We start from the raw sequence: 27166 nt of genomic DNA on the forward strand, positions 1-27166 counted from the left end.
TTTGAATTAGAGAGCCACCTATCTGAGAAATCCAATCATCAACTCAAGCTCTTCCTGCCAATCGCTCTGCGGCATTTATGAGCACCGAGAACGACCAGCTGAGGGCAGCAGTCACTTTCACCCACCAGAAATGACAATGCACGTGTCCTTGGATCGACGCTTCATGGCTTTGTAAGCAGCATCTGCGATGGCAAACAGGTGGGGTGGCCGTTCGTACAACTCGCGACCCTTGTACTGTTCCACCACATCCTTTCCGTAGATTGGCAGCGGGCGGTATGGGTTCACCGACACCACAACCTCCCCTATGTAAGTGTAAATGCTGCTCTTCTCAAACCTGCGGAGTGACAGATGGAGCACAAACAAGTGGAGCCTCAACAAAATGCACAACCTTCCAATTCCCCGTTTTCGAACAAAGCAGATTCCACAGGCACGCAGTGATAAAACTACTAAATGGTATTCTCACAACTGTTCATCATTTTTAAAAGTCCATTTTAAGGAATGTTCTCATCAATGGTCTTTGTAGGAACGTATGTGAGAAGTGCACAGGTATCCGGTAAACGGGCCGGGCGTGAGGGTAAACAGGCTGGGCGCGAGGGTAAACGGGCCGGGCGCGAGGGTAAACGGGCTGGGCGCGAGGGTAAACGGGCTGGGCGCGAGGGTAAACGGGCCGGGCGCGAGGGTAAACAGGCTGGGCGCGAGGGTAAACGGGCCGGGCGCGAGGGTAAACGGGCTGGGCGCGAGGGTAAACGGGCTGGGCGCGAGGGTAAACGGGCTGGGCGCGAGGGTAAACAGGCTGGGCGCGAGGGTAAACGGGCGGGCGCGAGGGTAAACGGGCTGGGCGCGAGGGTAAACGGGCTGGGCGCGAGGGTAAACGGGCCGGGCGCGAGGGTAAACGGGCCGGGCGCGAGGGTAAACGGGCTGGGCGCGAGGGTAAACAGGGCGGGCGCGAGGGTAAACGGGCTGGGCGCGAGGGTAAACGGGCTGGGCGCGAGGGTAAACGGGCCGGGCGCGAGGGTAAACGGGCCGGGCGCGAGGGTAAACGGGCCGGGTGCGAGGGTAAACGGGCTGGGCGCGAGGGTAAACAGGCTGGGCGCGAGGGTAAACGGGCGGGCGCGAGGGTAAACGGGCGGGCGCAGGGTGGCCGGGCGCGAGGGTAAACGGGCCGGGCGCGAGGGTAAACGGGCCGGGTGCGAGGGTAAACGGGCTGGGCGCGAGGGTAAACAGGCTGGGCGCGAGGGTAAACGGGCGGGCGCGAGGGTAAACGGGCCGGGCGCGAGGGTAAACGGGCCAGGTGTAAAGTAAATGGGCCAGGTGTAAAGTAAACAGGCCAGGTGTAAAGTAAACGGGCCAGATGTAAAGTAAACGGGCCATATGTAAAGTAAACGGGCCAGATGTAAAGTAAACGGGCCGGGTGTAGTGTAAACGGGCTGGGCGGAGGGTAAACGGGCCAGATGTAAAGTAAACGGGCCAGATGTAAAGTAAACGGGCCAGATGTAAAGTAAACGGGCCAGATGTAGGGTAAATACACCTTTACAAGGTGCAAACAGCACATAAAAACGAATCCAAAATACACAAACAAGACCAATGTTGTAATGAAAGGTTACTCCATCAGGTAACAAAGTACAACGCTTTCCCAAAGTTTATTGTATGTAATAAATTATGACGCCGATTTCCCTCTGAGAGTCGCAGCAAATTTCAGCTGCACAGACTCACTGGACTTACTCAGTATTTCCCTGCAATCATGAGCCAGGATATGACCAGCAGCAAAATCCCTGGTTTTTCATTGCACCAAAATACTCAGGAGGCCCCGTCAGCCTGTTCAGTGGAAACACACCACTCGGACATACGAGTCGTTTTCCTGATGACGCGGATAATGTAATCAAAGAACAAGGTGAGAGATGACTTCTCCACCCAAGCCCACAGTTTCCATGCAAACGAAGATTCAGGTAGCCAGTCACGTGATGTGAAACACAATCACAATAATTTCTCATTCAACTAGAATGGCACTCGGTCAGTATAAACATCCGCCAGGCTGAACAGTCTACGTTTTGTATCCTATTGACTGGCCAGATCCCAATCCGGATGTCCACCAAAATCTAATCAGTTCGTCCTCGTCACAGCGTCACACACCCAACCTGCCCAACAAATTTCATCCGAATCCGTCCACAACATTTTGGGAGATATCCTTTTTACAGACAGACAAACGGGTGTGAAAACAACCTTCGTTCACCTTCAGTGGTGGAGGTAACAATATGACCACTCACTGTGTGCGTGCACCAAATGGAAAGTAAAACCTGGCTGGACTTCACCACAAACATGACATTTGCAAGATGCGAAGAACGCTATGCAGTAGATTCATGAAACAGCAGTCATTACTGAACTAAAAATCCTCAATAATCACACAATGACGTAATGGAAGTTCAAAAAGTACACGATGTGACAAGAGGAGATTGATCGAGTGGAAAGGGCCGAAGGCGGTTCTGCTGGAGTCGTGAAAGGTATCGATGGGTGACATTGGGTGGGACCCTAAACATTTGGGTGTTCGAATCATACAACAGTCGCAATCGATGGATCATCTGGGTTACTCAAGGTGTCAGTTAACTCTGATGGGAAAGAGAAAAATAAACGCAGAACAACGAGCGTGACACTGCTCTCCAAACTCCCATTGATGTCGGATGAAGAACTGGTCTTGCAGGTGAAGGTGAGTGTTCGGTTTAGGAAACTTGAGAATTGCTCCCTTTCTCGCTGCTTCTTTGTTCATGGGCCCCATCTGGGGAACTGTGATCAAACCAGCGTCACTTTGTGACAGCAGCAGAAATGTGGATCCTCGAGTGCAGATTGGTAGGGGGGGGATGGATGTGTAGAGGGTCCATAATGTATGTCGTGCACAGTGCGGGATCTCCTACGGAGGAGCACGCACAATGCGGAGAACTTGAACCGAGGCGAAGTTGTTCAGAGGCTGGCAGTGGAGGAATTTGAAACCATTTGGTCTCCAGGCTTCTCCCTGCCTCTCCACCCTTACCTCTCTCTAAGACCGAGGCAAAGCTCTCCGCATGCGCAGTGAGAAACAAACAAACAAACAAAAAATCTACATTGGCCCTCATTATCCCTGATAGAGTCCTGAACCAGCAACGCAGTTTCCATGGCTTCAAGAAGCCGCAACACCAGCACTTCAAAACATAAAATTTCTGCCTTGATGGTCATTTGCTTTCTGTATTTGGACCAGAAACTCTTGTCGGCTCACAATGCCGACCTACGGCCCAATTTGTTTATTCACCTGGGAGGGAAGCGGTGCTTGGGCAGGTAGCACACTTTTAAAAAGAGTCTCCTCGATGAAGGAGATGACAAAATAATAGTGATGGACAATTGGCAATGAGACAGGACAAAAAAAAAACAAACAAACACAGCATCGTTCCAGGATATGTGGCCGAGACGATGAAAAGGGACACGCAAGGGGACGCGAGGCATCCGTGGCACTTCGCACGTGAAACGTCCACGAGAGAACTCATCGCGCCTTTCAGTTGAAGGTGTTTCGAGAAAATATTTTCACAAAACCCCATTTCAATTTCCAATCTGACCAAAACCTTATCCGACACCAGCACAAACAACGTATATTTTGAAACTTTTGAAATGCCTCCAAACGCTCGTTGGAAGATTGCAACCTGTTGGGACAGATTCCTGTCCCCACGTACTTTGTTTGAACATGTTCAATAAACTATTTAAAAGATGACGGGATTATGAACTTTCACACTGAAACAAACCTGATAAGGCCAAACGTGACAAAGCTATCAGAAGACGAGTCCTCAAGCTAACTCGGTTGGGTGGAATGGCGAGAGGTATCACGGGCAAAAGTCGTGGTGGAAGCAATTTCCTCCAAAAAAGAAAAGAAAAATTTCATATTGCACAAGACGAGTGTGTGAACATGTCACACCAAAGAAAACGGTGATCTACACAGGTTGCAGGTTTTCATTCGAGGACAATCACACACCATAGGCTGCACCTTTACAAGGTGGTCCGTGGCACAGAGAAGGTAACCAGAACAGCACTCGGTACGGCACAAACCTCCACCAGGCTGAACGGGTCACGTTTTGTATCCCCACCGATACGTCTCTAATCTGGATCCGAACCTGAACCAAAACCTAATCTCTTAGTCCTTGTCACGCACCCAACCGGTCCACAAAGTTTTCGTCCGAACGTGTCCTCAACTTTTTGAGGACATCCTGCTCACTGACAGACAAACAGCGGTGATAACATCAGCTCCGTCCACCTTCAGTGGCAGAGATAAACGAAGCACAAGGCCCAAACTATCTGAAGAGTCAGTTGCGAAGGAGGAAGAGTTCAACTACATTTTACACTCAACCTCTCCGGCCCTGTCCAATCCATTGGCCAAGAAGGAAACAGCGTTCGATGACTATTCCTTTCCCGTGGTCTTCATGAACCAACCAGCTGCATCGAGCGATAAGTAGCTTCGGGGTTTGAAACGTGGTGAAATATTCAAGAACCGCGTAGATGTTATCTCAAAATACTGCATTACTGAATTGTTCTTGGATAGTTAGGCCCAAACTCATCAATTAATGGAGGTGATCACAACAGACGAACCACTGTATCCTGGCAAGGTTCGTGAGGATTCTTCTCCACGTCGGGCTGGATTTGATTGATGCTAAGGTCCTGCTCCCACTACCGCAAACTACACTGCCAGATATACGACCCTCGGTCCTCAACCTAGACCACACTACCGCTACAAACGGGGCCTCGCAAATCGACACTAACTTCTTTGTGTGGCCTACCTTGCAGAGCTTGCGGACCCACGTCACATTGCTCAACTTTGCCCAAACAAATGTTTAAATTGAACGTGAAGGTTAAAAGGAGGACAAGGATTCCCCTGGAGCCAAACGGTGCTGTCTGCTTCTTACAGTGGTGCATTGTCCGTCGGCTTGAAGGCGAATCCATATATGGTCAACGTAGCATCACCGATCTGTCTGTCCATTGCTTGGAATTTCAAGAGAGACAGCCATTATTAACGACAAAGGAGAACTTATTTCAAACACGATGTGCACGTGGACTCGAAACAAGGAAACCAAGGCCGATATCTGCACGGATAGAGGATTGGATGACGAGCAAGTTTACCGTTACATTGACATCAAAAATCACCCGTGACGTCACAATCTCGTGGAAATGGACTGGGAAGAGCAGCAAAGGTTCCAACCTCAGTGTAGTGCACCAAACGTGCAATTTAAGGAAAGCAGAGCAAGTTTCCCTTTCTTACACGTGATGGAAATAACATGATCTGCACAAATACAAGATACATTTTTTCTTTTAGGCCAAGCTGTGGAAGGCCAGAGGTATTATGTTTTTGGTTTGTTATGCAAAAGTCGAGGCTCATGGAAGACGAGGCAATGGATGGGGAAAAGGTAAGAAAACTGACGGGGGGGGAGGGGGGAAGCGGGGCAACAAGCAATGGAAAAGAGGAACGAACATGAAAATAAAAAATAGGAAGAGGAGGAAATGGCAACAGATCCGAACGAGGCCCGCAAGAGCACATGGCCCAGCAAGGACACACAAACCCAGTACAAAGACACGTACAGCCTGGGCAAGGACACACAAACCCAAAACAAGGACACGTACGGCCTGGGCAAGGACACACAAACACAGTACAAAGACACGTACGGCCTGGGCAAGGACACACAAACCCAGTACAAAGACACGTAAGGCCTGGGCAAGGACACACAAACCCAGTACAAAGACACACAAACCCAGTACAAAGACACGTACGGCCTGGGCAAGGACACACAAACCCAGTACAAAGACACGTACGGCCTAGGCAAGGACACACAAACCCAGTACAAAGACACACAAACCCAGTACAAAGACACGTACGGCCTGGGCAAGGACACACAAACCCAGTACAAAGACACGTACGGCCTAGGCAAGGACACACAAACCCAGTACAAAGACACGTACGGCCTGGGCAAGGACACACAGGTACGTTACACGAGTAAATTAACATTACCAATGAACCAAAACTGTGAAACAAGTCCATTCTGGGAACAATTTATCCTCAGATTTGAAAGACGGCTTCTCAGACAGACAAGATCGTGTCTGGCGCCGAAGGAACCCAGAACCCAAAACCAATGTTTACGTCAGGTAGATGAACAACGGATGCTATCTTCATTCTTAAACAAAGAGAGGAATTCTTTTGGAAGAGAACAGCAAGTTGTATGGTGGGTTTTTGGATCAGGAGAAAGCGAATGATAGACAGAGCTCATCGGGAGGTGTTGTATCAGAATCTGAAGGAGACCGGCCAGGACAGTTGAGGTGATGTACGAGGGGATGAAGACAACAGTCTGGCCTCGGAATGGTTCAAATACTTGCGGAAAGTCAGAACTCATCCTGAAAAAAGCACGGCTCTTAAGCGGACATCAACGATCCACGGTTGGCTTGTTTAGTGCTTTCATCTGAGCACTCCCATAACATCTATCCATGGGGACCATACTCTTATATGGAGCATCGGTGCTGCTGAAGCAGTCTCCTGGGCTATTGGGCACCATCCTGGACGGGTCGCCACTCCAACGAAGGACACTCAAATGGCTCAATCATCCCAGCAAGCTGGCTGGTACTCATTTTGCCGACCTCGGAATGATGACAGGTTGCGTCAAACCCACCTGGCATTAATTCAACGTCCGAGTGAGATTTGAACTCAGGACCTTAGGATCCCAAACCCACCACCCTAACCATTAAAGCAACACTGGGCATAGCTCAGTTAATGTCCTTAAAAACAAGGAAAACTTTTTCTTTTTCTTTTAGATGCAGACTCTTGTTTTGTAATTAGCAAAGCTGTATTTGAAGCAAGCCAAAGAGGTTTGGTTCAAAAAAGATTTTCAAAAATACCTCACAGTTGCATCAAATACTGTATTACTCATTCCACAAACAGAGGGCTGACAAAGAAAGGCACACAAGGTGCACAGTGTGCACGAAAGGTGGAAGGAAGGGATTTGTTTAGGCTACGCTGCGGCCGAGCTCGCATTTCAAACTACATGCCATTTCCTGACCACCAGTCTGCCCATACAACCGAGGCCGAAGTTCCAAGAGCATTCGCTGCAATACATGGGAATCCATATAAGGGAACTTTCAATGTGAGACAGCCGTCTAATTTTGAAGAGATTAGCCTCGGATGAAGTCACTTGAACAATGACTCATTGCTTTAGTGAATGGGTGTGAACATTACAGGCTTCAAATTTTCAAAACACCAGATTATTTGGAAATTTACTTGTTACATAGGAGAGACAGAAATATCAAAACTAATGCATGCTGTTATCTAAATTTAACTACCCAATTTTTTCAAAACAAGAATTGCCATCTTGACTTGAGGACCTGTTGTGCCAATAACATACGGTTTCCATCGCAACGACCGAAAACTTGGGTTTCGCCGATTTGAAGTTCCTGTCTGGGCTGGCATGATAGCCTCGAGTTTTGTGCACTTGCCTGTGAGTTGTCCAGCCTGGGTTCGAATGGCGACTCAGCTATAAACTGTCATCTCAGTGTTTCACATGCAGGGTGCTTCACCAATGTGCATGCTGTCCCTCGGATGAGCGTTGAACTGGGCGTCCTATCGACCGGCATCAGTTGGTGAACGTTAAAGATCCCACGGTGTGCTTCGCGAAGAGTAGGTGAGCTATCGCCGGCACCGTGAACAAATTACAAATCCCTGCTCGAACCTACAGGGGCCACTGCATCAATGGCACAGTTGCACTCCCAGCAATAATGCAACTCGTAGCCACAAGCTGCACATGAAATGAAAACTTTCACCAAAAGTCGGCTACATTGAACCAAAAGTGTACATCGATGAAGACATGCTCGAAAGCGTTAAACACTTCTGCTATCTTATGGCAATGTTTTATCTCACAACCTGAATAGAGATAAGGAAATAACTGAACTCGCAGCAGAAGGAACGTTCGCCTTTGGGAGAATCATGACATACATCTTTCAACTTAAATAAACGTTTATATAAAAATAAGTATAAATTTTTTTGGGGAAAAAAATTGTAGCCTTTGTCTGTCTGTCTGTCTGTCTGTTAGTGGGGCAACTTAGCTAAATATAGCATAACAATTGTGCATTTTGTGAGGAAAGCACCAAATTTGGCACACGAGTAGCCTATCATATTATGAACAGATTTGGATATTGGGCCATCTCAAATTCAGCTGCTGATGGCTGTGGCAGCCATTTTCCACTGCCATCAAAAATTTTGAGATGGCCCAATATCCAAATCTGTTCATAATATGATAGGCTACTAGTGTGCCATATTTGGTGCTTTCCTCACAAAATGCACAATTGTTCTGCGAAGTTGCCCCACTATGTCTGTTTGTTTGTCACACGATTTTTTGCCACAGTTTTCAAGCAATCGTTCTGAAATTTTTTTGGTGAAGGTAGGTGACCGACCAAGGACAGCAACGCTTCATTTTCGTGAAGATCCAGATCCGGTTAGGACAGTTTTTAAGTGATTCTTCCCCATTGAGAGATAGGGCGAAAAACGATATCTTAAAAAGTTGCGACAAGATTCGGAAAAAACTTGGTGGACACGTTGGGTGTACGACAAGGAAGAATTGATACGAGTTTGATGAAGATTCAGATCCGGATAGGAGAATTATTTGATTTTAAAAGTGATTCTTCACCATTGTGAGACGTCATGCTGCATATAGTTTTTGGCGCTCTTTCAAAAAATTATTGTGCCCGATATGTTCTCGTGGATCAGGCGTTGCGTGGTGGAGCGATGCGCTCTACCGAGTGCCCTTCTCGTTTAAATAATGGCTCGTTTCATCAAAAAGCCTTCCACAGCCATCGGCCAAATTGGTCAACTTACAAGGATTTACAACTAAGTTAAAAGACAATAAAATCACAAAAAAAAACCCTTAATGGTTGTGCGAGACAGACTATAATCATCATAGAAAGCATCTGTACTGATTTCAGCTTCATAGTGTTTGCTATATTTGTAAAAAAAACAAAATAAAAGGCAAGACAAAGATTCAAATAAGAATGTGAATGAAAGATGTAATCGCATGAATCAAAACTCCTCATAAAAGCTCAACTTCATTAGCCAGGTGAGTCGGTTATAATAGTTGACTCATGTATCCCAAAAGCCAATTTTATCGACAATTAAAAAGATGGTACAGTACAACAAATTGAGAAAGATTTTACAAGAGGTGTAGACATTGAAATGGAACCTTCAAGTCCAAGGAATGGGTTACCGCTTGATGCGGTTGACCGAACTAAATGGAGACAATCCAGAAAATCCGTTCTTAATAAGCTCAAGCTCAAGAATCATTTCCTCCAAGCTCAAGAAAACACAAAACTAGCATCCGCTGAAGACAAAGTCTTCGATATCCCCCGCCATAGTAAATGAGGATCAACAAACTTATATTCCCTAAGCGTGTGCAATATGTATGTGAAGTTCCCCCTTGATCTGACCAGCCGTTCTGGAGAAGATGTTTGAAGGTTTGAGGGAAAATTCAATATGGCCAACAAACCATGTGACCTATCAATTAGAAATTAACAAACTTCTGAAAGGATGTCTTGGGGAAAGTATATGTGAAATTTTGCCTCAATCTGTCCAGCCGTTCTGGAGAAGAAGATTTTCAAAATTTATTAATTTTCAATCCAAGATGGTTGATGAACCATGTGACTTGTGACATCATAATTTTTACTATGTATGCAAACATGATGGAAGATGATAGTTGCAAATTTCCGCTTCATTAGGTTATGTGAGTCCAGAGAAAACATTATTTAATATTTTTCTTGAATCCAACATGGCTGCCAAACCATGTGACCTATCAATTAGAAAATATCAAAAGGCACCAGTTCACCACTTGCTTGATATGTGTACCAAATTTCGTAAATATATCTTGAGGGGATTTGTAGTTAAGCGCCGGAAACGAAATGTAACGGACGGACGGACGGACAGACGGAACCCATTTCTATACCCCCCCGCCAACTTCGTTGGTTGGCAGGGGATAATTAAGTCAACGATCAGAATGAAGGTACAACCGGTTTTATTTGCACTACAGGTGGGAGAATATGCCGGTCCAAAATTGGGCTATTCTCCCATGCGGGGGCCGGTTAGCAAAGATAGGTTTCTCTGATTTATTTGATGTTATTGCTGAATTCCACTCTGGTAAATCCCCTTTATCTCTTTGCGGATGACTCCACACTCTGCCATGACATCTCTCGTCCTTCAGACAGGTAGGCTGCAGCGTCTTCCCTTTCTTCAAACCTTGACAAAAATCACAAGATAGTCAAACACTTGGAATATGTCTTTCAACGCGGACAAATCTCACACTCTCACAGTCTCTCTCCGAAAGGACCATCCGGAAAACCCCTCATATCTACAGTCTCAACAATTATCTTGAGGAAGTTCAGTCATTCAAACTCCTGAGCTTCACTATGTCAGCCATGATCTTTCTTGGACAAACCACATTTCAGCGTTGGTCTCCAAAGTCAGCTGCCTACTGGGCATCCCCGTCATACAAAGTCCTTCCTTGGCATATCTGAAGTCCTGTCCACTGACAAGGCCTTCATCCACAGCTTGATGGAATACTGCTCTCCTCTCTGGCCCGGCTCCCCTGCCTCACACCTTCCTCAGCTTGAAGCCTAGAAAAAGAAAGGCCTTCAAGATCATTGAAATCTCCTGCGGTGAAGTTGTGTGTATGGGCTTATCACTTTGCCACCGCCAACAGGTCGTGGTCTCTCTGTCTTCTACCGTCTCCTTTCTGGTCTTGCACCCTCCCCTCAATCCAGAATAATCATCTTTTCTACCCTCATGAACCCCCATCTCCCCAGCACACGTCTTTCATTCATAAGAGCTTCATAAATTTTAAAAACATAACTCGCATATTCAGATTGCGAATCCTTCCTCAAACAGCCGTCCGTTTGAACTGCGTTTGAGATGAAATCAAATGTCTTCCTCACATATCAATTTCCCAAATCGCGAACACAGTTGTGGGCATCGGAGAGGAAGGAGAGTTTGATTTCCACCTCTTGATGCAAATTGGCCATTATTTAATGAAGGGACGGATACATTGAAAGAGTTTGGTAACACCCGCAGAGCAGCAGCACCTACATCCTTCCATGAACATGAAGGTAGGGGCTAAAGGTCAAATACGTTACATTTAAGTAACAAAACACAACTTGATGATAAAAACAGCACTCTTTCATCATGGAACATCATGGACTGAACACCAACCAATTTGTCCAATCATGGATGTACGAATGTTATATTTATACGTGACGAGCAAGGGCACCCCGGCATTGCTTGGCCAATTTTTTTTTTATGGGGGTTTAAAACACTTCCCCCACACCCACGAAGGAATGGGGTCAGGGATCATTTGATATTACCTTTAACATAGCTACCAAGGGTTCCGCACTAGAAAATGATAAAAAAAAAAAAAATCCATTAAATTCGTTTTTTATGCCTCTGCTGAAGAAGACGCCAGTAGCATTGTTTTTGGGTTGAACGTATGGAGGTCCATGCTAATTCTCTCCACCGCTTATCTGATTGACATTAACATTTTAAGATAGGAGCGACGACTCATTAATATTTTAATTACAATTATGACGTCATTGGTCACGTGGTGTATCAGCCTTGTTGGACCTCTGTATCTCCGAAACTGCTTCATGGAAAAAAATTGAAACTTGGCAAGTGTAAAGTACTCCCCACGGGAAACAAGGGTGATTTTTATTTGGCGTCATCAGTGTCTTCGTTATGACGTCATAATTGCATTCGTTGAATGCTTTATCATTGGTCACATGGTTCGGCAGCCATATTGTTTTTAGATCCTCGTGGAGGATCTCGAAGTCTTACTCACGTTGTTGTTCTTCATCTTCTTCTTGTGGACTTTTTTGTTTCACAGCCTACAGTTTTCATCGAAACTTCCTGAAACTTGGCATATATATGTAAAAATACCCTGCGCAGACAGTAACAATCTCCGATTTTGAAAATTCCTCCTAGAAAAAAATTTTATGACGTCAAAATATCTCTGCTCATGGAAATCGCCTAAAAAATTATCTCTCTTGGACTGCTTCATCAATCGACGTGACACGTCACAATTATGATTGAGTCGTCAAAAAACAAATGAGGAGGAGAGGAGGAAGTCAGAGGGAGTAGAAGAGATATCGGTGGTGGATAGGGGATGATCATGAGGGGACGATGGGCAGCATCGTTGAAAGACTCGAGGGAAGAGCGTGAGACAGGGAGTTGAGGGATGAAACAATGGGGATGAACGCCTGGATTAAAATTTGGGAGATGGTTTTAAAACACAATTCAGGAATTGATAAGATGACTTTGGGATGCAAGTGAAAACGATGAAGTCAACCCCAATGTTCTAAGGCACACCCTAAAAGCAGTATTACGTCGTCATACTCGACTGAAACATCATTTAACAAATAAAAGGGCACATTCAGTTTTTCCAACTTTCATTCAAATGAAATGTTCAGGTTTGAATCACGTGGTGGAAACTTCTTTAAAACAGGAATCCGAATGTGTTTTTCAGATGTGAGACACCGACATATTTTGTGTGAACTATTTCATTCATAATGCAATGCATTGCGGGAGCAAAAGTATGATGAAAAACAAATGATGAGAACGTCACAAAGCTTTGGAGGAGACATTCCAACGGCTCGTTACCACCAGAATGACCCACGGAGGGCCATTCCAGCGGTATGACTCTTGCTTCGATGGGTGTGGGGGTAGTGGGGATGGGGTGTGCCACAATAGGTTATTGCTAGACAGACAGGAAGCTCTCCCTGTTTCACATGAACTCACTCAAATACTGTTGCCTAAATTTCTTAGTGATTTAATTCTTTGCAAAAGATCAATTGCAACAGATCCGCAAACAATAACAAATCTGAATGAACAATGCGGCAAAGTGTTGGCTTCGGTGGAAGACCTTGTTCCTAGATACATGATCATTTATGGAAAATAACCCTCAATGATAGCAACCCTAAACGAAGATCCATGCTCAGAGTGAATGGGCTAAAAGTTTGTGATCGGTGCCTCACGAGGACCACATCCGTGACACAAGTCCCTTACACATTGCTATCAAGTTTTGTAAAATCCCCTAAATAACTCCTTACATTGCAAATAGGTTTTATAAGATCCCCTAAATAACTCCCTTGTCCCAAAACAAGCCTCACATTGCCATTAAGTTTTGTAAAATCCCCGAAATAACTCTCTCGTCCCAAAACAAGCCTTACATTACTATTAACTTTTGTGAAATCCCCTAACTAACTCCCTATACTAGTCCCTAAATAAGCCTTAAATTGCTCTTAAGTTTTGTAAAATCCGCTAAAAACTCCTGAGTCCCTAAACAAGCCTTACATTGCTATTACGTTTTGTAAAATCCCCTAAATAACTCCCATGGCCCAAAACAAGCCTTACATTGCTATTAAGTTTTGTAAAATCCCCGAAAGAACTCCCGAGTCCCTAAACAAGCCTTTCATTGCCATTAGGTTTTGGAAGAGATGGATATGCTGCATATGTGGTTACTTGTTAAGTCCAGAGAGCTCTCGGAAGGAGACCGGTGGAAGATGTGCTTTGGATCATGTGGATACCAGTGAACCCAAACTCACGAAATGGGATTTGGGTGTGGTAGCCACTAGCCACCATGCCAGTGTAATGGAATGTGCCTCGTTTCCACCCACAGGAAACTAGAACCAAGACTGCCTTCTGCAGGGGCTATCGCCAGCACAGGGACGTGGTATCTCGACGCACGGTGTTTCCTGAGGCCGACACGTCATATATTTGTGACGTCACACTTGTGGTGTGGAACGGGTGTTCAAAATAACGAAGGGTGTTGGGAGGACAAAATGGAAAGTAATGTGAGGGGGAAATAAAGAAAAGGTGGGGCCACAATGTTTTCTTGTATTGTAAGCGGAAATGAAAACCCGTGTCCATCCCACAATTTCACTGAACCCTGATCATGTCACTGGGACCTTTTTAACAACGATGTGACAAAAAGCATCGTCCTTGTCCACTTCCTTCTTCTCAAACCATGTACAATGGAATGGGTTGGTGGCTCATGGAGCACGAAAGACCATGGTCCAAGTAACTCACAAACTGGCTGTCCAAGTCGACATTCGACTGAAGGCGATTTAGCCAGGAATTTGTAATTTGTCCAAGATGCCGGCAATAACTTGTCCGCTCTTTGTGACATCGTGGGGTCTTTAACCAACAAATGCTAGCAGACAGGACGCCCAGCTTAATCCGAGACACGGAACGCTTTGTGATTAAAAGCACCCTGCATATGAAGCACCAATTCGATAGCTCAGTCGGATCAGGAATTGAACCCAGGCTATACGGCTGAAACGTAAGTGCGACACCTGCGCACTATTCGATCAGACTTTCTTGTGCACTTGACAATTCACAAATAGATGGGACAGAGAACAAACCAAAACTCGGGATATCTTAGAAAATGATCAAACTCAGGATATGGAACACATTAGCAGGTGGTCAGATTACAGGTGAACAACAAGAGTGACAACATAGAGACCTAGGGATGGCAACAGGAACAGGGGAAGGCCATGCGGAAGATGGAGGGATGTAATAGACAGACAGATATTGGGGAAAGAGACAATTGGAACAACAAAGCAAGAGAGACTGAGCAACATGGTGTCAACATGCTGAGGCTTTCGTCCAGCAATGGAATGACAATAAATGATGATGATGATCATGATACATCCATTGGGACCATACTCTGTGCAGTGTCGGTGCTGTTGAAGCGGTCTCCTGGGCTATTGAGCACAATCCTGGACGGGTCGCCACTCCGACACAGGATACTCGAATGGCTCAACCATCCCAGCAAGCTGGTACTCACTTTGCCAACCTCAGAAGAACGAGTGAACCCCACCTGATACAAATTCAACAGCTGAGCAGGATTTGAACTCAGGACCCTTGGATCCCAAACCCACCACCTCAACTATTAAGTCAACAGCAGGGGGATGATGATGATGATGATGATGATGATGATGATGATGATGATGAAGAATCATCATTTTAAACGATACGTCCTTCACATCAGTACTCAGAAGAACCCAATCCAGATACACAGTCCATTCACTGGTAGCGATCCGCCAGGGGTTGGTGTAGCACACGCCTGTCGCTCGGGCCTTGAACCGACCCACATGGTTGGGAGTTTGCAGGACTAGCAGATGCCCGTTCTGCGAGCTGAGAGTGTTCTCCAAGCCTTTCGATGTGCAGAGGCACAGCCCTTTCTCTCAAGTGCTTTTCCAAGTATCGTTAGCTTATTTCAGAAGCATGGCGAGCAATTTCAGGTAACAACCCGTATCTACCATAGACAACATATTGTCGTGTCCACGCCGGTTAAGTCCGACCTGGACAAAGAGCCGAACGGTGAACAAGTGATCCTTGGAGATTGTAGCGCGGGTGGGATGGGACGGCGGCAAAAGCACGTACCAGAGGCGTTCACCAGGACGGAGAACAAGGGTTTGTACTCGAACCCACAACGAATAGAGACAGACACAAGCAATCTTCATAAATAGGGGTTTAACGAACATAAATCAAAGTGTGAGATAATCTCGAGCCTAAAGTTGAGGCGCCTCCACACAGTTACAAAACAGACAAGGGGAAGGAGATAAAACAAAAGAAAAATCCCTCATTTATTCTGGCACTGAGCTTCGCATCCAGAAGAGATCTTTTCAAGCTTGACGATCGAACCCGCGTCGTCCTGCAAAATGGTGCCAAGCCGTTCTCTGGGCGGGAAACGTATGGGAGGTATTCGTGTGGCGGGATTCAACGCCAGGGATCAGAAACCGCCGTGCAGCTTCTTAACACGTTCAAACTTGCCGACCGTTCCTCTCTTGCACCAGGTCTGTTCACCATGATCGTCCTTCTTCCTCCTCGACCATATGACAAGACGATTTCTGAGGCCACGCAACAAGGCCACGAGGCACGCTCTTCTTCCCTCCTCATAAACGTAGGTGCTTCACGACTTGGCCAAACAGTCAATGGCTCGCGTTTTTCTCCGACACGCGAACATATTCGCCTCGGCACGAACACGACATTTGCGCAACCTTCTTCACCGTGTATGAGGGAAGCCAGCGAGCGACATCATTTTCCCTCCAATCGCGTACCCCACACAACACTCCTCTCCCCCGAACCTTCTGACATCACGCTCCTCCATCATCCACCCCAGGGGCATGGTTTGCTAGTTGTCATTCCTGGAGGCGGGATTTTTGCCTGTTCGGAACGTTCGGCTCGGTTGTTGTTGTTTTAAGGACGACATTCCTTTTTATCCAAATGCAAAAACATAGGAAAAGGTCACAGGAAGAAATCACATACTGGGAGAAATTATCCTTAAACCCTACCTAATTAACACAGCACCACCCCCCCCCCCCCCGGTGCGGTGACACGTAACAACTTAAGCCAACAGTTTTCGCTACTTAAATTACATCGAGAAGTCTCCTGCTCGTCCACAGACCAAGTTACCTTCCTTTACGATGAAGTTCCTCTGTCTACCCCACAAACGTAACAATCCTTTATGATGCCCTGAATGAGACTTCTCCTGGGGTTTCTGCACAAACGTGCCGAGCATTGTGTGTGGGGTGGGCTACGTCATTTCCAAAGTCACGTATTGTGGACATTTCAACACATGATGATCAAAATTAGTTATTAACTAGTGAGATGGAAACAGCTAATTAATAGGGTTAAAACTGTTCATGAAAGCCCATGTGACTCACTGATGACCTGCAGAGATTGAAGCTGTGTACTCTGACAGGTCTGACCTACGGGAGGCACCGGTTAACATCTTGTGGTCGACTCTCAAATGCCGCAGACGTGAGCATTCAAAGTTGTCCCACGAAGGCAGGAGCACAAGCACCCCCAAACTACCACCCCAATAACCCCCCCTCCAACCCCCACAATCAAAGTTAAAGAAAACAACAATAACAAGAACAAAACAAAAAAAAACAATTGCAGCTTCCATCGTGTGATTCAACCTCTTGACCTCCATAAAGCCAGATCACACTTGAACCATGAGGTCGTGGACATGTCTGACATTCTGATCTGTAGTTTGGAGTCTCCAGAGAAGAAACTCGAGAGGAGGAGAAATAAAATACACTCCGTGACTCGTATGGCCTTGGGTTAGATTCCTCGAGGAAACGAATACCACAAAATGAACCACTCACGACGGTGTGTACAGAGTGCTGCATCACGAAGCCCCCACTTCAGCGGGGACGGTAAGCAGGTTATCCTGTCTGCATTCGACCATACATGCGATTGCAGGCCTTTGAGGTGGTTACGGGGATCCAAAGTCCACACTGTACCTTCACAACCTGGTGCAGATCAAAAGTGAAAACCTGAAACAAGGGTTAGGGTATACGAGGTCTACAAATTTACATACGTCACGTACTCACGAGAGCGAGGTGACCCTAAGCCCCCACCCCTTGGGGTATGAACCGGGGGTCAAATCCCAAAAAATCATTACATATTTCATGCTCCCCCAATGTTGATCACATGTACAAAGTTTAATTTAAAAATGTTTCGAAATGTGCCCACAATTGCATTTTTGGGGATTTGCCATGATGGCCCCGCCACAAAAATGAAACTGCTTTGGCATCTTAGTGCCATGGAGAGCAGCGGTGATCACAACTACCACGTTTGGTGAATTTCTGCATGACTATTGAGGAGGAGAAGACGGACAGACAGACAGACAGACAGACAGACAGACAGACAGACAATTACAATATTACCCCCACTCCCCACGTCCCCAGTTTTTTATTAAAAGCGTGGGGATGAAAATAAATAATGATTACAACGTTCCAAATCAATTTCATCAGATCTGGTCATGGCTATATAATTGTGGGTCATCATCATCATCATCATCATCATCAATGTACCAGTAAGACTCTTTACAGAGCTATGGTGCTGCCAAAGCTGTTCCTGTTCCTGGGCAAGAGTTGTGTTCAGTGGTTATGCGGCGCTGGACGGCGACGTGGCGCGATGCGGCTATGTGGAGCTGGGTGTCTGTGCGGCGCGATGCGGATACGTGGCGCTGGGCAGCAGTGTGGCATGATGCGGCTACGCGGAGCTGGGGAGCAACGCAGGGCGATGCGGCTACGTGGTGCTGGGCAGCAGTGTGGCGCTGGGCAGCAGTGTGGGGCGATGCGGCTATGTGGAGCTGGGTGTCTGTGCGGTGCGATGCGGATACGTGGCGCTGGGCAGCAGTGTGGCACGATGCGGCTACGCGGAGCTGGGGAGCAACGCGGGGTGATGCGGCTACGTGGTGCTGGGCAGCAGTGTGGCGCTGGGCAGCAGTGTGGGGCGATGCGGCTATGTGGAGCTGGGTGTCTGTGCGGCGCGATGCGGATACGTGGCGCTGGGCAGCAGTGTGGCACGATGCGGCTACGCGGAGCAATGCGGCTACGTGGCGCTGGGCAGCAGTGTGGCGCGATGCGGCTATGTGGAGCTGGGTGTCTGTGCGGCGCGATGCGGATGCGTGGCGCTGGGCAGCAGTGTGGCACGATGCGGCTACGCGGAGCTGGGGAGCAACGCGGGGCGATGCGGATACGCGGCGCTGGGCAGCAGTGTGGCACGATGTGCCTAAGGGGTGCTGGGCATCAAAGCGGGGTGATGCGGATATGCGGCGCTGGACGATTACGCAGCACTGGGCGGATTCGTGGAGCGATGCAGCTACGTGGTGCTGGGTGGATACGTGGAGCGATGCGGCTATGCGGCGCTGGGCAGCTACGCGGTGCTGGGCAGATATATGGAGCAATGCGGCTACGCGGCGCTGGGTGGCTACGCGGGGCGCTGGGCAGATACGTGGAGCGATGAAGGTACGCGGTGCTGGCCAGCTGCGTGGCGCGATGCGATTGCACGGCGCTGGGCGGCTGCGTGGCGCTTGTGCGGTGCTGGGCAGCAGCGTGGCGCGATGTGGCTACGGGGTGCTGGGCAGCGACGCGAGGCGATGCGGATACGCGGCGCTGGACGGCTACACGGCATTGGGCGGCTACGCGGTGCTGGGCAGATACATGGAGCAATGCGGCTACATGGCACTGGGCGGCTACGCGGGGCGCTGGGCAGATACGTGGAGCGATGAAGCTACGCGGCGCTGGCCAGCTGCGCGACGCGATGCGGCTGCACAGCGCTGGGCGGCTACGCGGCGCTGGGCGGCTGTGCGGCGCTGGGCACCTGGGCGGCTGGGCGGCTACGTGGAGCGATGCAGCTACACGGCTCTGAGCCGCTACGTGGAGCGATGCAGCTACACGGCTCTGAGCCGCTACGTGGAGCGATGCAGCTACACGGCTCTGAGCGGCTACGTGGAGCGATGTAGCTACACGGCTCTGAGCGGCTACGTGGAGCGATTCAGCTACATGGCGCTGGGCAACTGCGCGGTGCCGGGCGGCTGCGCAGTGCTGGGCGGTGCTGGGTGGCTGCGCAGTGCTGGGTGGCTGTGCGGCGCTGGGCACCTGGGCGGCTGGGCGGCTACGTGGAGCGATGCAGCTACACGGCTCTGAGCCGCTACGTGGAGCGATGCAGCTACACGGCTCTGAGCCGCTACGTGGAGCGATGCAGCTACACGGCTCTGAGCGGCTACGTGGAGCGATGTAGCTACACGGCTCTGAGCGGCTACGTGGAGCGATTCAGCTACATGGCGCTGGGCAACTGCGCGGTGCCGGGCGGCTGCGCAGTGCTGGGCGGTGCTGGGTGGCTGCGCAGTGCTGGGTGGCTGCGCAGTGCTGGGTGGCTGCGCAGTGCTGGGTGGCTGCACGGCACTGGGTGGCTGTGCGGCTAAGCTGGACTGTGAAGGTTATGCTGGACTGCGTAGCGTGCCAGACGACGTGGTGTGTCGGACTGCGTGGCCGTGCTGGATGGCGTGGTGGTGCTGGAAGGTGTGGCGGTGCTGGAAGGCGTGGCGGTGCTGGAAGGTGTGGTTCTGCTGGACTGCGTGGCCGTGCTGGATGGCGTGGTGGTGCTGGAAGGTGTGGCGGTGCTGGAAGGCGTGGAGGTGCTGGAAGGTGTGGTTCTGCTGGACTGCGTGGCCGTGCTGGACTGCGTGGCCTTGCTGGACTGCTTGGCCGTGCTGGACTGCGTGGCCGTGCTGGACTGCGTGGCCGTGCTGGACTGCGTGGCCGTGCTGGACTGCGTGGCCATGCTGGAAGACGTGGTGTGTCGGACGATGTGGTGTGCCAGACTGCGTGGCCGTGCTGGACTACGTGGTTATGCTGGACTGCGTGTCCGTGCCGGACGACGTGGCCATGCTGGACTACGTGGTTAGGCTGGATGGCGTGGCCGTGCCGGACTGCGTGGCCGTGCCGGACTGCGTGGCCGTGTCGGACTGCGTGGCCGTGTCGGACTGCGTGGCCGTGTCGGACTGCGTGGCCGTGTCGGACTGCGTGGCCGTGTCGGACTGCGTGGTGGTGCTGGAAGGCGTGGCGGTGCTGGAAGGCGTGGCGGTGCTGGAAGGCGTGGTTCTGCTGGACTGCGTGGCCGTGCTGGACTGCGTGGCCTTGCTGGACTGTGTGGCCTTGCTGGACTGCGTGGCCTTGCTGGACTGCGTGGCCGTGCTGGACTGCGTGGCCGTGCTGGACTGCGTGGCCGTGCTGGACTGCGTGGCCGTGCTGGACGACGTGGTGTGTCGGACGACGTGGTGTGCCAGACTGCGTGGCCGTGCTGGACTGCGTGGCCGTGCTGGACTACGTGGTTATGCTGGACTGCGTGTCCGTGCCGGACGACGTGGCCATGCTGGACTACGTGGTTAGGCTGGATGGCGTGTCCGTGCCGGACTGCGTGGCCGTGCCGGACTGCGTGGCCGTGCCGGACTGCGTGGCCGTGTCGGACTGCGTGGCCGTGTCGGACGGCGTGGCGGTGCTGGAAGGCGTGGCCGTGCTGGACTGCGTGGCCGTGCTGGACTGCGTGGCCGTGCTGGACTGCGTGGCCGTGCTGGACTGCGTGGCCGTGCTGGACTGCGTGGTTATGCTGGACTGCGTGTCCGTGCCGGACGAATTGGCTAGGCTGGATGGCGTGTCCGTGCCGGACTGCGTGGCCGTGCTGGACTGCGTGGCAGTGTCGGACTGCGTGGCCGTGTCGGACTGCGTGGCCGTGTCGGACGGCGTGGCCGTGTCGGACGGCGTGGCCGTGTCGGACGGCGTGGTTATGCTGGACTGCGTGTCCGTGCTGGACTGCATGGCCGTGCTGGACTGCGTGGTTCTGTTGGACTGCGTGGTTCTGCTGGACTGCGTGGTTCTGCTGGACTGCATGGTTCTGCTGGACTGCATGGTTCTGCTGGACTACGTGGCCGTGCTGGACTACGTGGTTATGCTGGATTGCGTGACTGTGCTGGACTGCGTGGCCGTGCTGGATTGCGTGGCCATGCTGGACTGCGTGGCAGTGTTGGACTACGTGGTTGTGCTGGACTACGTGGTTGTGCTGGACGGCGTGTCCATGCCGGACTGCGTCGCCGTGTTGGACTGCGTGGCCGTGCTGGACTGCGTGGCCGTGCTGGACCACGTGGCCGTGCTGTACCACGTGGTTGTGCTGGACGGCGTGTCCGTACCGGACTGCATGGCCGTGCCAGACGGCGTGGTTATGCTGGTCGACGTGGCTGTGTCGGACTGCGTGGATATGCTGGACTGCGTGGCTGTGCTGGACTGCGTGGTTCTGTTGGACTGCGTGGTTATGCTGGACTGCATTGTAATGCTGGACTGCGTAGCCATGCCGGACTCATGGCTGTGCCGGACTGCGTGGTTCTGTTGGACTGCGTGGTTGTGCTGGACTGCGTGGCCGTGCTGGACCGAGTGGCCGTGCTGGACCGAGTGACCGTGCTGGACTGAGTGGTTATGCTGGACTGAGTGGCCGTGCTGGACTGCGTGGCCGTGCTGGACTGCGTGGGCGTACTGGACTGCGTGGGCGTACTGGACTGCGTGGGCGTACTGGACTGCGTAGCCGTGCTGGATGGCGTGTCCATGCCGGACTGCGTGGCTGTGCCGGATGGCATGGCCGTGTCGGACTGCATGGTTGTGCTGGACTGTGTGGCTGTGTTGGACGACGTGGTTGTGCTGGACTACGTGGTTATGCTGGATGGCGTGTCTGTGCCGGACTGCGTGGCCGTGCCAGACAGCGTGGTTATGCTGGACGTGGCTGTGTCGGACTGCGTGGTTATGCTGGACTGCGTGGCCATGCCAGACGGCGTGGTTATGCTGGACGTGGCTGTGTCGGACTGCGTGGTTATGCTGGACTGCGTGGCCGTGCCGGACGACGTGCTGTGCCGGTCTGCGTGGTGTGCTGGACTGCGTGGCCGTGCTGGACTACGTGGCCGTGCCGGACTGCGTGACCGTGCCGGACTGCGTGGTTGTGCTGGACTGCGTGACCATGCTGGACTGCGTGGTTGTGCTGGACGACGTGGTTATGCTGGATGGCTTGTCCGTGCCGGACTGCGTGGCTGTGCCGGACTGCATGGTTGTGCTGGACTGCATGGCCGTGCTGGACTGCTTGGCCGTGCTGGACTGCGTGGCTGTGCTGGACTGCGTGACCGTGCTGGACTGCGTGACCGTGCTGGACTGCGTGATCGTGCTGGATGACGTGGTTATGCTGGATGGCGTGTCCGTGCCGGACTGCGTGGCCGTGTCGGACTCGGTGGTTATGCTGGACGACACGGTGTGCCGGACTGCGTGGCCGGGCTGGACTGTGTGGTGGTGTTCAGCATGGTCATGTGCGGTGGGGCCATTCTGGCAGTTGTTCGTCAGGAAGGGTCCTCATGAGGAAAGGTAATCCACCTGATGTGCTCCATTCATTGGGAAATGTGAATGGATTTCGTTTCGGTACACTAGGTCCAAAAGGGTCTTGAAACTGATAATAAGTGATATAAAAACACAATTTCACGTTTACCATCGAGTTACAAACTTAACATACGGATCGAATCGAAGGATCAAGGTCGAGACTCGAGAGCACACGAGAGACCTGATCGCCAACGTGCGATGGGAAACCAGGTCGACCATGCGATCCAACTTTCATCACAACCCTTGTCAGTAAGTTGAGAGAAATTTTAAAGGACGGACCAATGTTGTCATAATTACGGAAAACACCGTCGTGGTGTGGTGTGGTGCGGTGCGGTGCGGTGCGGTGCGGTGTGCTCCACTTTAGCATCCGAGCGCAAGCTGCATCTTGTGTCGGTCCAACCCAGGGATATTAAACTCAAACTCCGCCGGTGTTCCGGATTCTCAAACAGTGGTCACATCACTTTACCGGAGTTTCAGGTTGGCCAAGAAGGCGTCGATGGTGATGTGGTCCAGCAGCACGAAATCTCCCTTTCCGAACTCCGGGTCCTCATGCTCCGCCATGTCCGGTGAGGTCGCCCTCGGGACGTGCGCTGTGGATCCCCAAGGCTGTGCACCGCGCCACTCGCTCCGAACCAGGAAGGCGGCGGCATGGAGAGGCTGTTCACCGAGGGGCGGTGGCAGTGGTGGTGGTGGTGGAGGGGCACGGCGTGGCGGCGCGTGGTGGAGGTGGTGCGGCGCCCCCGGCTGGCCACCTCGAGCAGGGAGGCGACTGTCGAGTCTCGAGTTCACCAGATCCGACATCCTGCGGCCTCGGCATGGCGGGTGCTGGGTCCTGGGCTGCAGCGCCACCCATGGTCACGACCTTATACTGCACGCAGCGTGCCCCGAACGCTTGGATTTATTGGGCTGGATCGATTCAGTGGTTCTGTTGTTCCCGAGATGGTCTTACACGATAATTAATTTATTATAACTTTGTGCGGGGAGTTCTGAGTTCAAAATATTCTCGGAACAAGATACAATGATCCAATAAATGGAAACCCTTGTATATAATACAACACGTTAAGTGTATTATTATTTGTGATCAAGGGTTGGAAGGGTCATAAGGGACGAAAGGATCTTAAAGGGTGTTTAGGTTCTAAAGGGTCTTAGGAGTCTGGAAAGTCTTAGGGGTCTCGGGGGTTTTCGGGGGTGTCTAAAAGGGTCTTAGCGGTATTGAAGGGTCTCCAGGGTCTGTAGATTCTTTGGAATCTAAAGGGTCTTAAAGCGTCTTAGGGGTTTAATGGTTCTTAAAGTGTCTATGGGGTCTAAACGGTTTTAGGGATCGAAAAGTCTTAAAGGGTCTGAGGGGTTGAAGGGGTCTTAAAGGGATTGAAGGGTCGAAAAGGTCATAGGGGTTCAAAGGGTCTTGAGGGTTTTAAGGGTCTTCGGCATCTCAAAGAGGTTATAAGGTCTTAGGGGTGGAAAGAGGTCTTAATGGGTTGGAGGGGTCGAAAGGGTCATCGGGGTATAAATAGTAATTGGGGTCTGGAGGGTCTTAGGGGTGGAAGGGGTCTTAGGAGTCGAAAGTGTATAAGGAGTATTTAAGCGGCTTAGGGGTCTAAGGAGTCTTAACCCCAGTCCTACCAACAGGGTTCTTTTTGGACATCATGATGTATTATTTCTATATTATTTCTATATTAGTTTAACAATGTATTTCATGTTTTATTAGTTTGTTTTCCCCAATGTGCCAGTAATATATATATATATATATATATATATATATATATATATATATATATATATATATATATATATATATATATATATATATATATATATATATATATATATATATATATATATATATATATATATATATATATATTGTTGCAAATTCGTGCCCGCCGGCGTGCGGACGGCCACGTAACTCGAATCGCGGCACGTCGCCCACCGGACGGACAATTCAGTCGTGACCCTCCGGGAACTATCGCCCGGAGCCAGTCACGGGTGGGCCTTTCGACCTCACCACAATCGTGCCAATCGGCCACCCGCGTAAGATATGGTTGTTCGCCAAACTCGACCTTCCGAAGTACCCACGCGGATGGTAAACCGGGCGATCGTACCTCGCCGCAGGTCGACTCCGGACACGAGCCACTTGGGCGGCCCGTTCCGTACTATCGGGATAACCGAGCGGTGTTATCGTCGACCTGGACGGTTCAGATTAATTACCGGGATCTTGCACCCGCTACGAACTCTTGACGTGAAGCAGGATGGAGAGTCAATGGAGAAAAGACAAAGCGAAAACGGGCACAGTTCAACAAGCAAGCATTTTATTACGCGACACACGGAAAGCACGTATATACAGCCATACAAAAAAAGCAAATGCAAGAAGAAGAGCAGTTAAAACCGATGATACGTGTACACACGGCAACACTTAAATGGTTCTACTTTACGAGACACGGCGCCACAAGATCCATACAAAAAAAACGCGAAAAGAAAAATGGTGACTTCCCTTTGGGCCGTCGAGTACCTCTCCAACGCCCGTCGGCGTGGTCGCGCCTGGCCGCGACTCCGATCCCTGGCGTGGTAGGCGAGTCCTCTCCGGCATGCCTCGCGCCGGCACGTGTTGGCTGCTCGACGCCACGGACGGGGTTTTCGGCGCTATCTCAGCGCGGATAGAAGGGGGGGGGAAACGTTGTTGCTCGAGGTCGTGGTGTGAGGAATGGCAGACGCTCCGTCCCGCCAGCGGGGTCTCGGGACCGCACCACAGAAGACCAGGCCAGTGGCCATCACGAAGAGGAGACGAAGACGAAGAGAGCAAGAGCCAGAGAGAGAAGAAGACGAAGTCAGCAAGAGCACCAAAAGCGCTCCGCCCGTGTCCGACTTTTATAGCCCGGGGCTCCGCCCTTCACTCCGCCCGCGTTTTCGGCTCCACCCTCCTTCGAGAGGATTCTCGAAGAGGGCGTTCCTCGCCCCGACCGCCTCACGCTGGTCATCCACCAATTGGCGGCGAGCTGCCCTTCCTCCTTCCTTCACACCAAGCGCGGGAAAAAATGGAGGAAAAAACAGGCGGGAAAACCTGCGCATCCTCGCAGTTCCCTCCTTTGCGCCTTTGTTTGCCGTTCGGAAGCGGACGTAGTGGCGAAGATGTAGTAGCGTAGATGATGGAGGTGGTGTGGTTGCAGTGTGGTTGGCGCTGTGATGGGGATGGCGTGGTTGTTCAAATGTTGTGCGTTTGAAATAAAAGATAGAATAAGAAAAACGACTGACTCAAAGCGTCGCAGCCCGGATGGATCACATAAATTCCCTCTATACAACGGGTTTGGGCTAACTACACATGTACCTATGAAGATATCTCACCTGAGGGTCCTTTATGGTGTAATGCGAATTTCCACAGCCGTAACAATATGTGTGTGTGTGTGTGTGTGTGTGTGTGTGTGTGTGTGTGTGTGTGTGTGTGTGTGTGTGTGTGTGTGTGTGTGTGTGTGTGTTTTGGTTGGTAGCACTAGCGTTAAGGGTCAAAGAGGTATTAAAGGAACTGAGGGGTCTAACGGGTCAAAGGGTCATAAAGCGTCTTGGGGTTCGAAAAGGTCGAATGTATTTAATACACATACTCACGTTCTGTGTGAACAAACAGACAAACAAATAAACAACAAAGATGTCATGTATAGTACAATACTTGTGAAATCCATGAAACAAATTTGACCTTAAAAATAATTGGTGGTTGAACTGAATGACCAAATATGCAACAACTATTCAAATTTCAACTCAATTGGATGAAAATTGAGGGTTTAAAAAATACGACAAAGTTGTTGACCTTTGACCTATGTTGACCTTTTGACCTCAAAATCAGTAGACTTATTGTTTATGACCAACTGCCATTTGGTGAAGTTTCGTGAAGATCGGTTTAAAACTGTGACCTGAAGGCGATTGACAGACCGACAGAATAACATGAAAATCACTCATAGAGTGACAACTTGGCGAAACGGAACGGCACTCCGTAGAGAACATACCTCCACCAGGCTGAATAGTTCACATTTTGTTTGCCACTGATAGGTCGGATCTGATTCCGAACCTTAACCAAAATCGAATCGGCTTGTTCTTGTCACTGAACAAACTCTTCCACCTCGTTTTGTCACAAGTCGTCCACAACTTTTAGAGATAACATGTTATACATAGTTTTTGGCCCCATCTCTCAACGGTGAGGAATCACCTGAAAAATTCTCCAATCCCGATCCAGATCTTCACCAAAATCGAATCAATGCTTCCTTGTCACACACCCAACCTGTCCACCAAGTTTCATCCGAATCTGTCCCCAACTTTTTGAGATATCATGCGATATCATTTTGAGCCCCATCTCTCAAATGGTGCAGAATGAGATAAAAATTCTCAGATCCAGATATTC

The 27166-nt window shown here is 50.0% G+C and overlaps 1 protein-coding gene across 4 annotated transcripts in view; it reads right to left on the bottom strand.

Annotated features, from left to right (window-relative positions):
• The window catches only part of LOC147027367 (unconventional myosin-Id-like), a 128459-nt gene extending 104856 nt beyond the window's left edge, over positions 1 to 23603 (bottom strand). For 3 of the 4 annotated variants that reach the window (XR_015057016.1, XR_015057015.1, XR_015057014.1), the window contains exons 1-2: positions 23249 to 23603; positions 126 to 334 (exon numbers count right to left, since the gene is read on the bottom strand). Coding sequence is in view for 1 of the 4 variants with exons in the window: in XM_085876717.1 (XP_085732843.1) it covers positions 126 to 334; positions 23249 to 23583 (544 nt within the window). In the remaining 3 variants the exon portion in view is untranslated. The remainder of the gene's footprint in view (positions 1 to 125; positions 335 to 23248) is intronic. The other variant, XM_085876717.1, reaches the window with a different exon arrangement.
• Between the last annotated feature and the right edge of the window lie 3563 nt (positions 23604 to 27166).

Source organism: Eptatretus burgeri, chromosome 4, assembly GCF_056783735.1.
Source record: "Eptatretus burgeri isolate ZD-2024b chromosome 4, Ebu_testis_v1, whole genome shotgun sequence".
In the NCBI taxonomy this organism is placed as follows: Eukaryota; Metazoa; Chordata; class Myxini; order Myxiniformes; family Myxinidae; genus Eptatretus; species Eptatretus burgeri.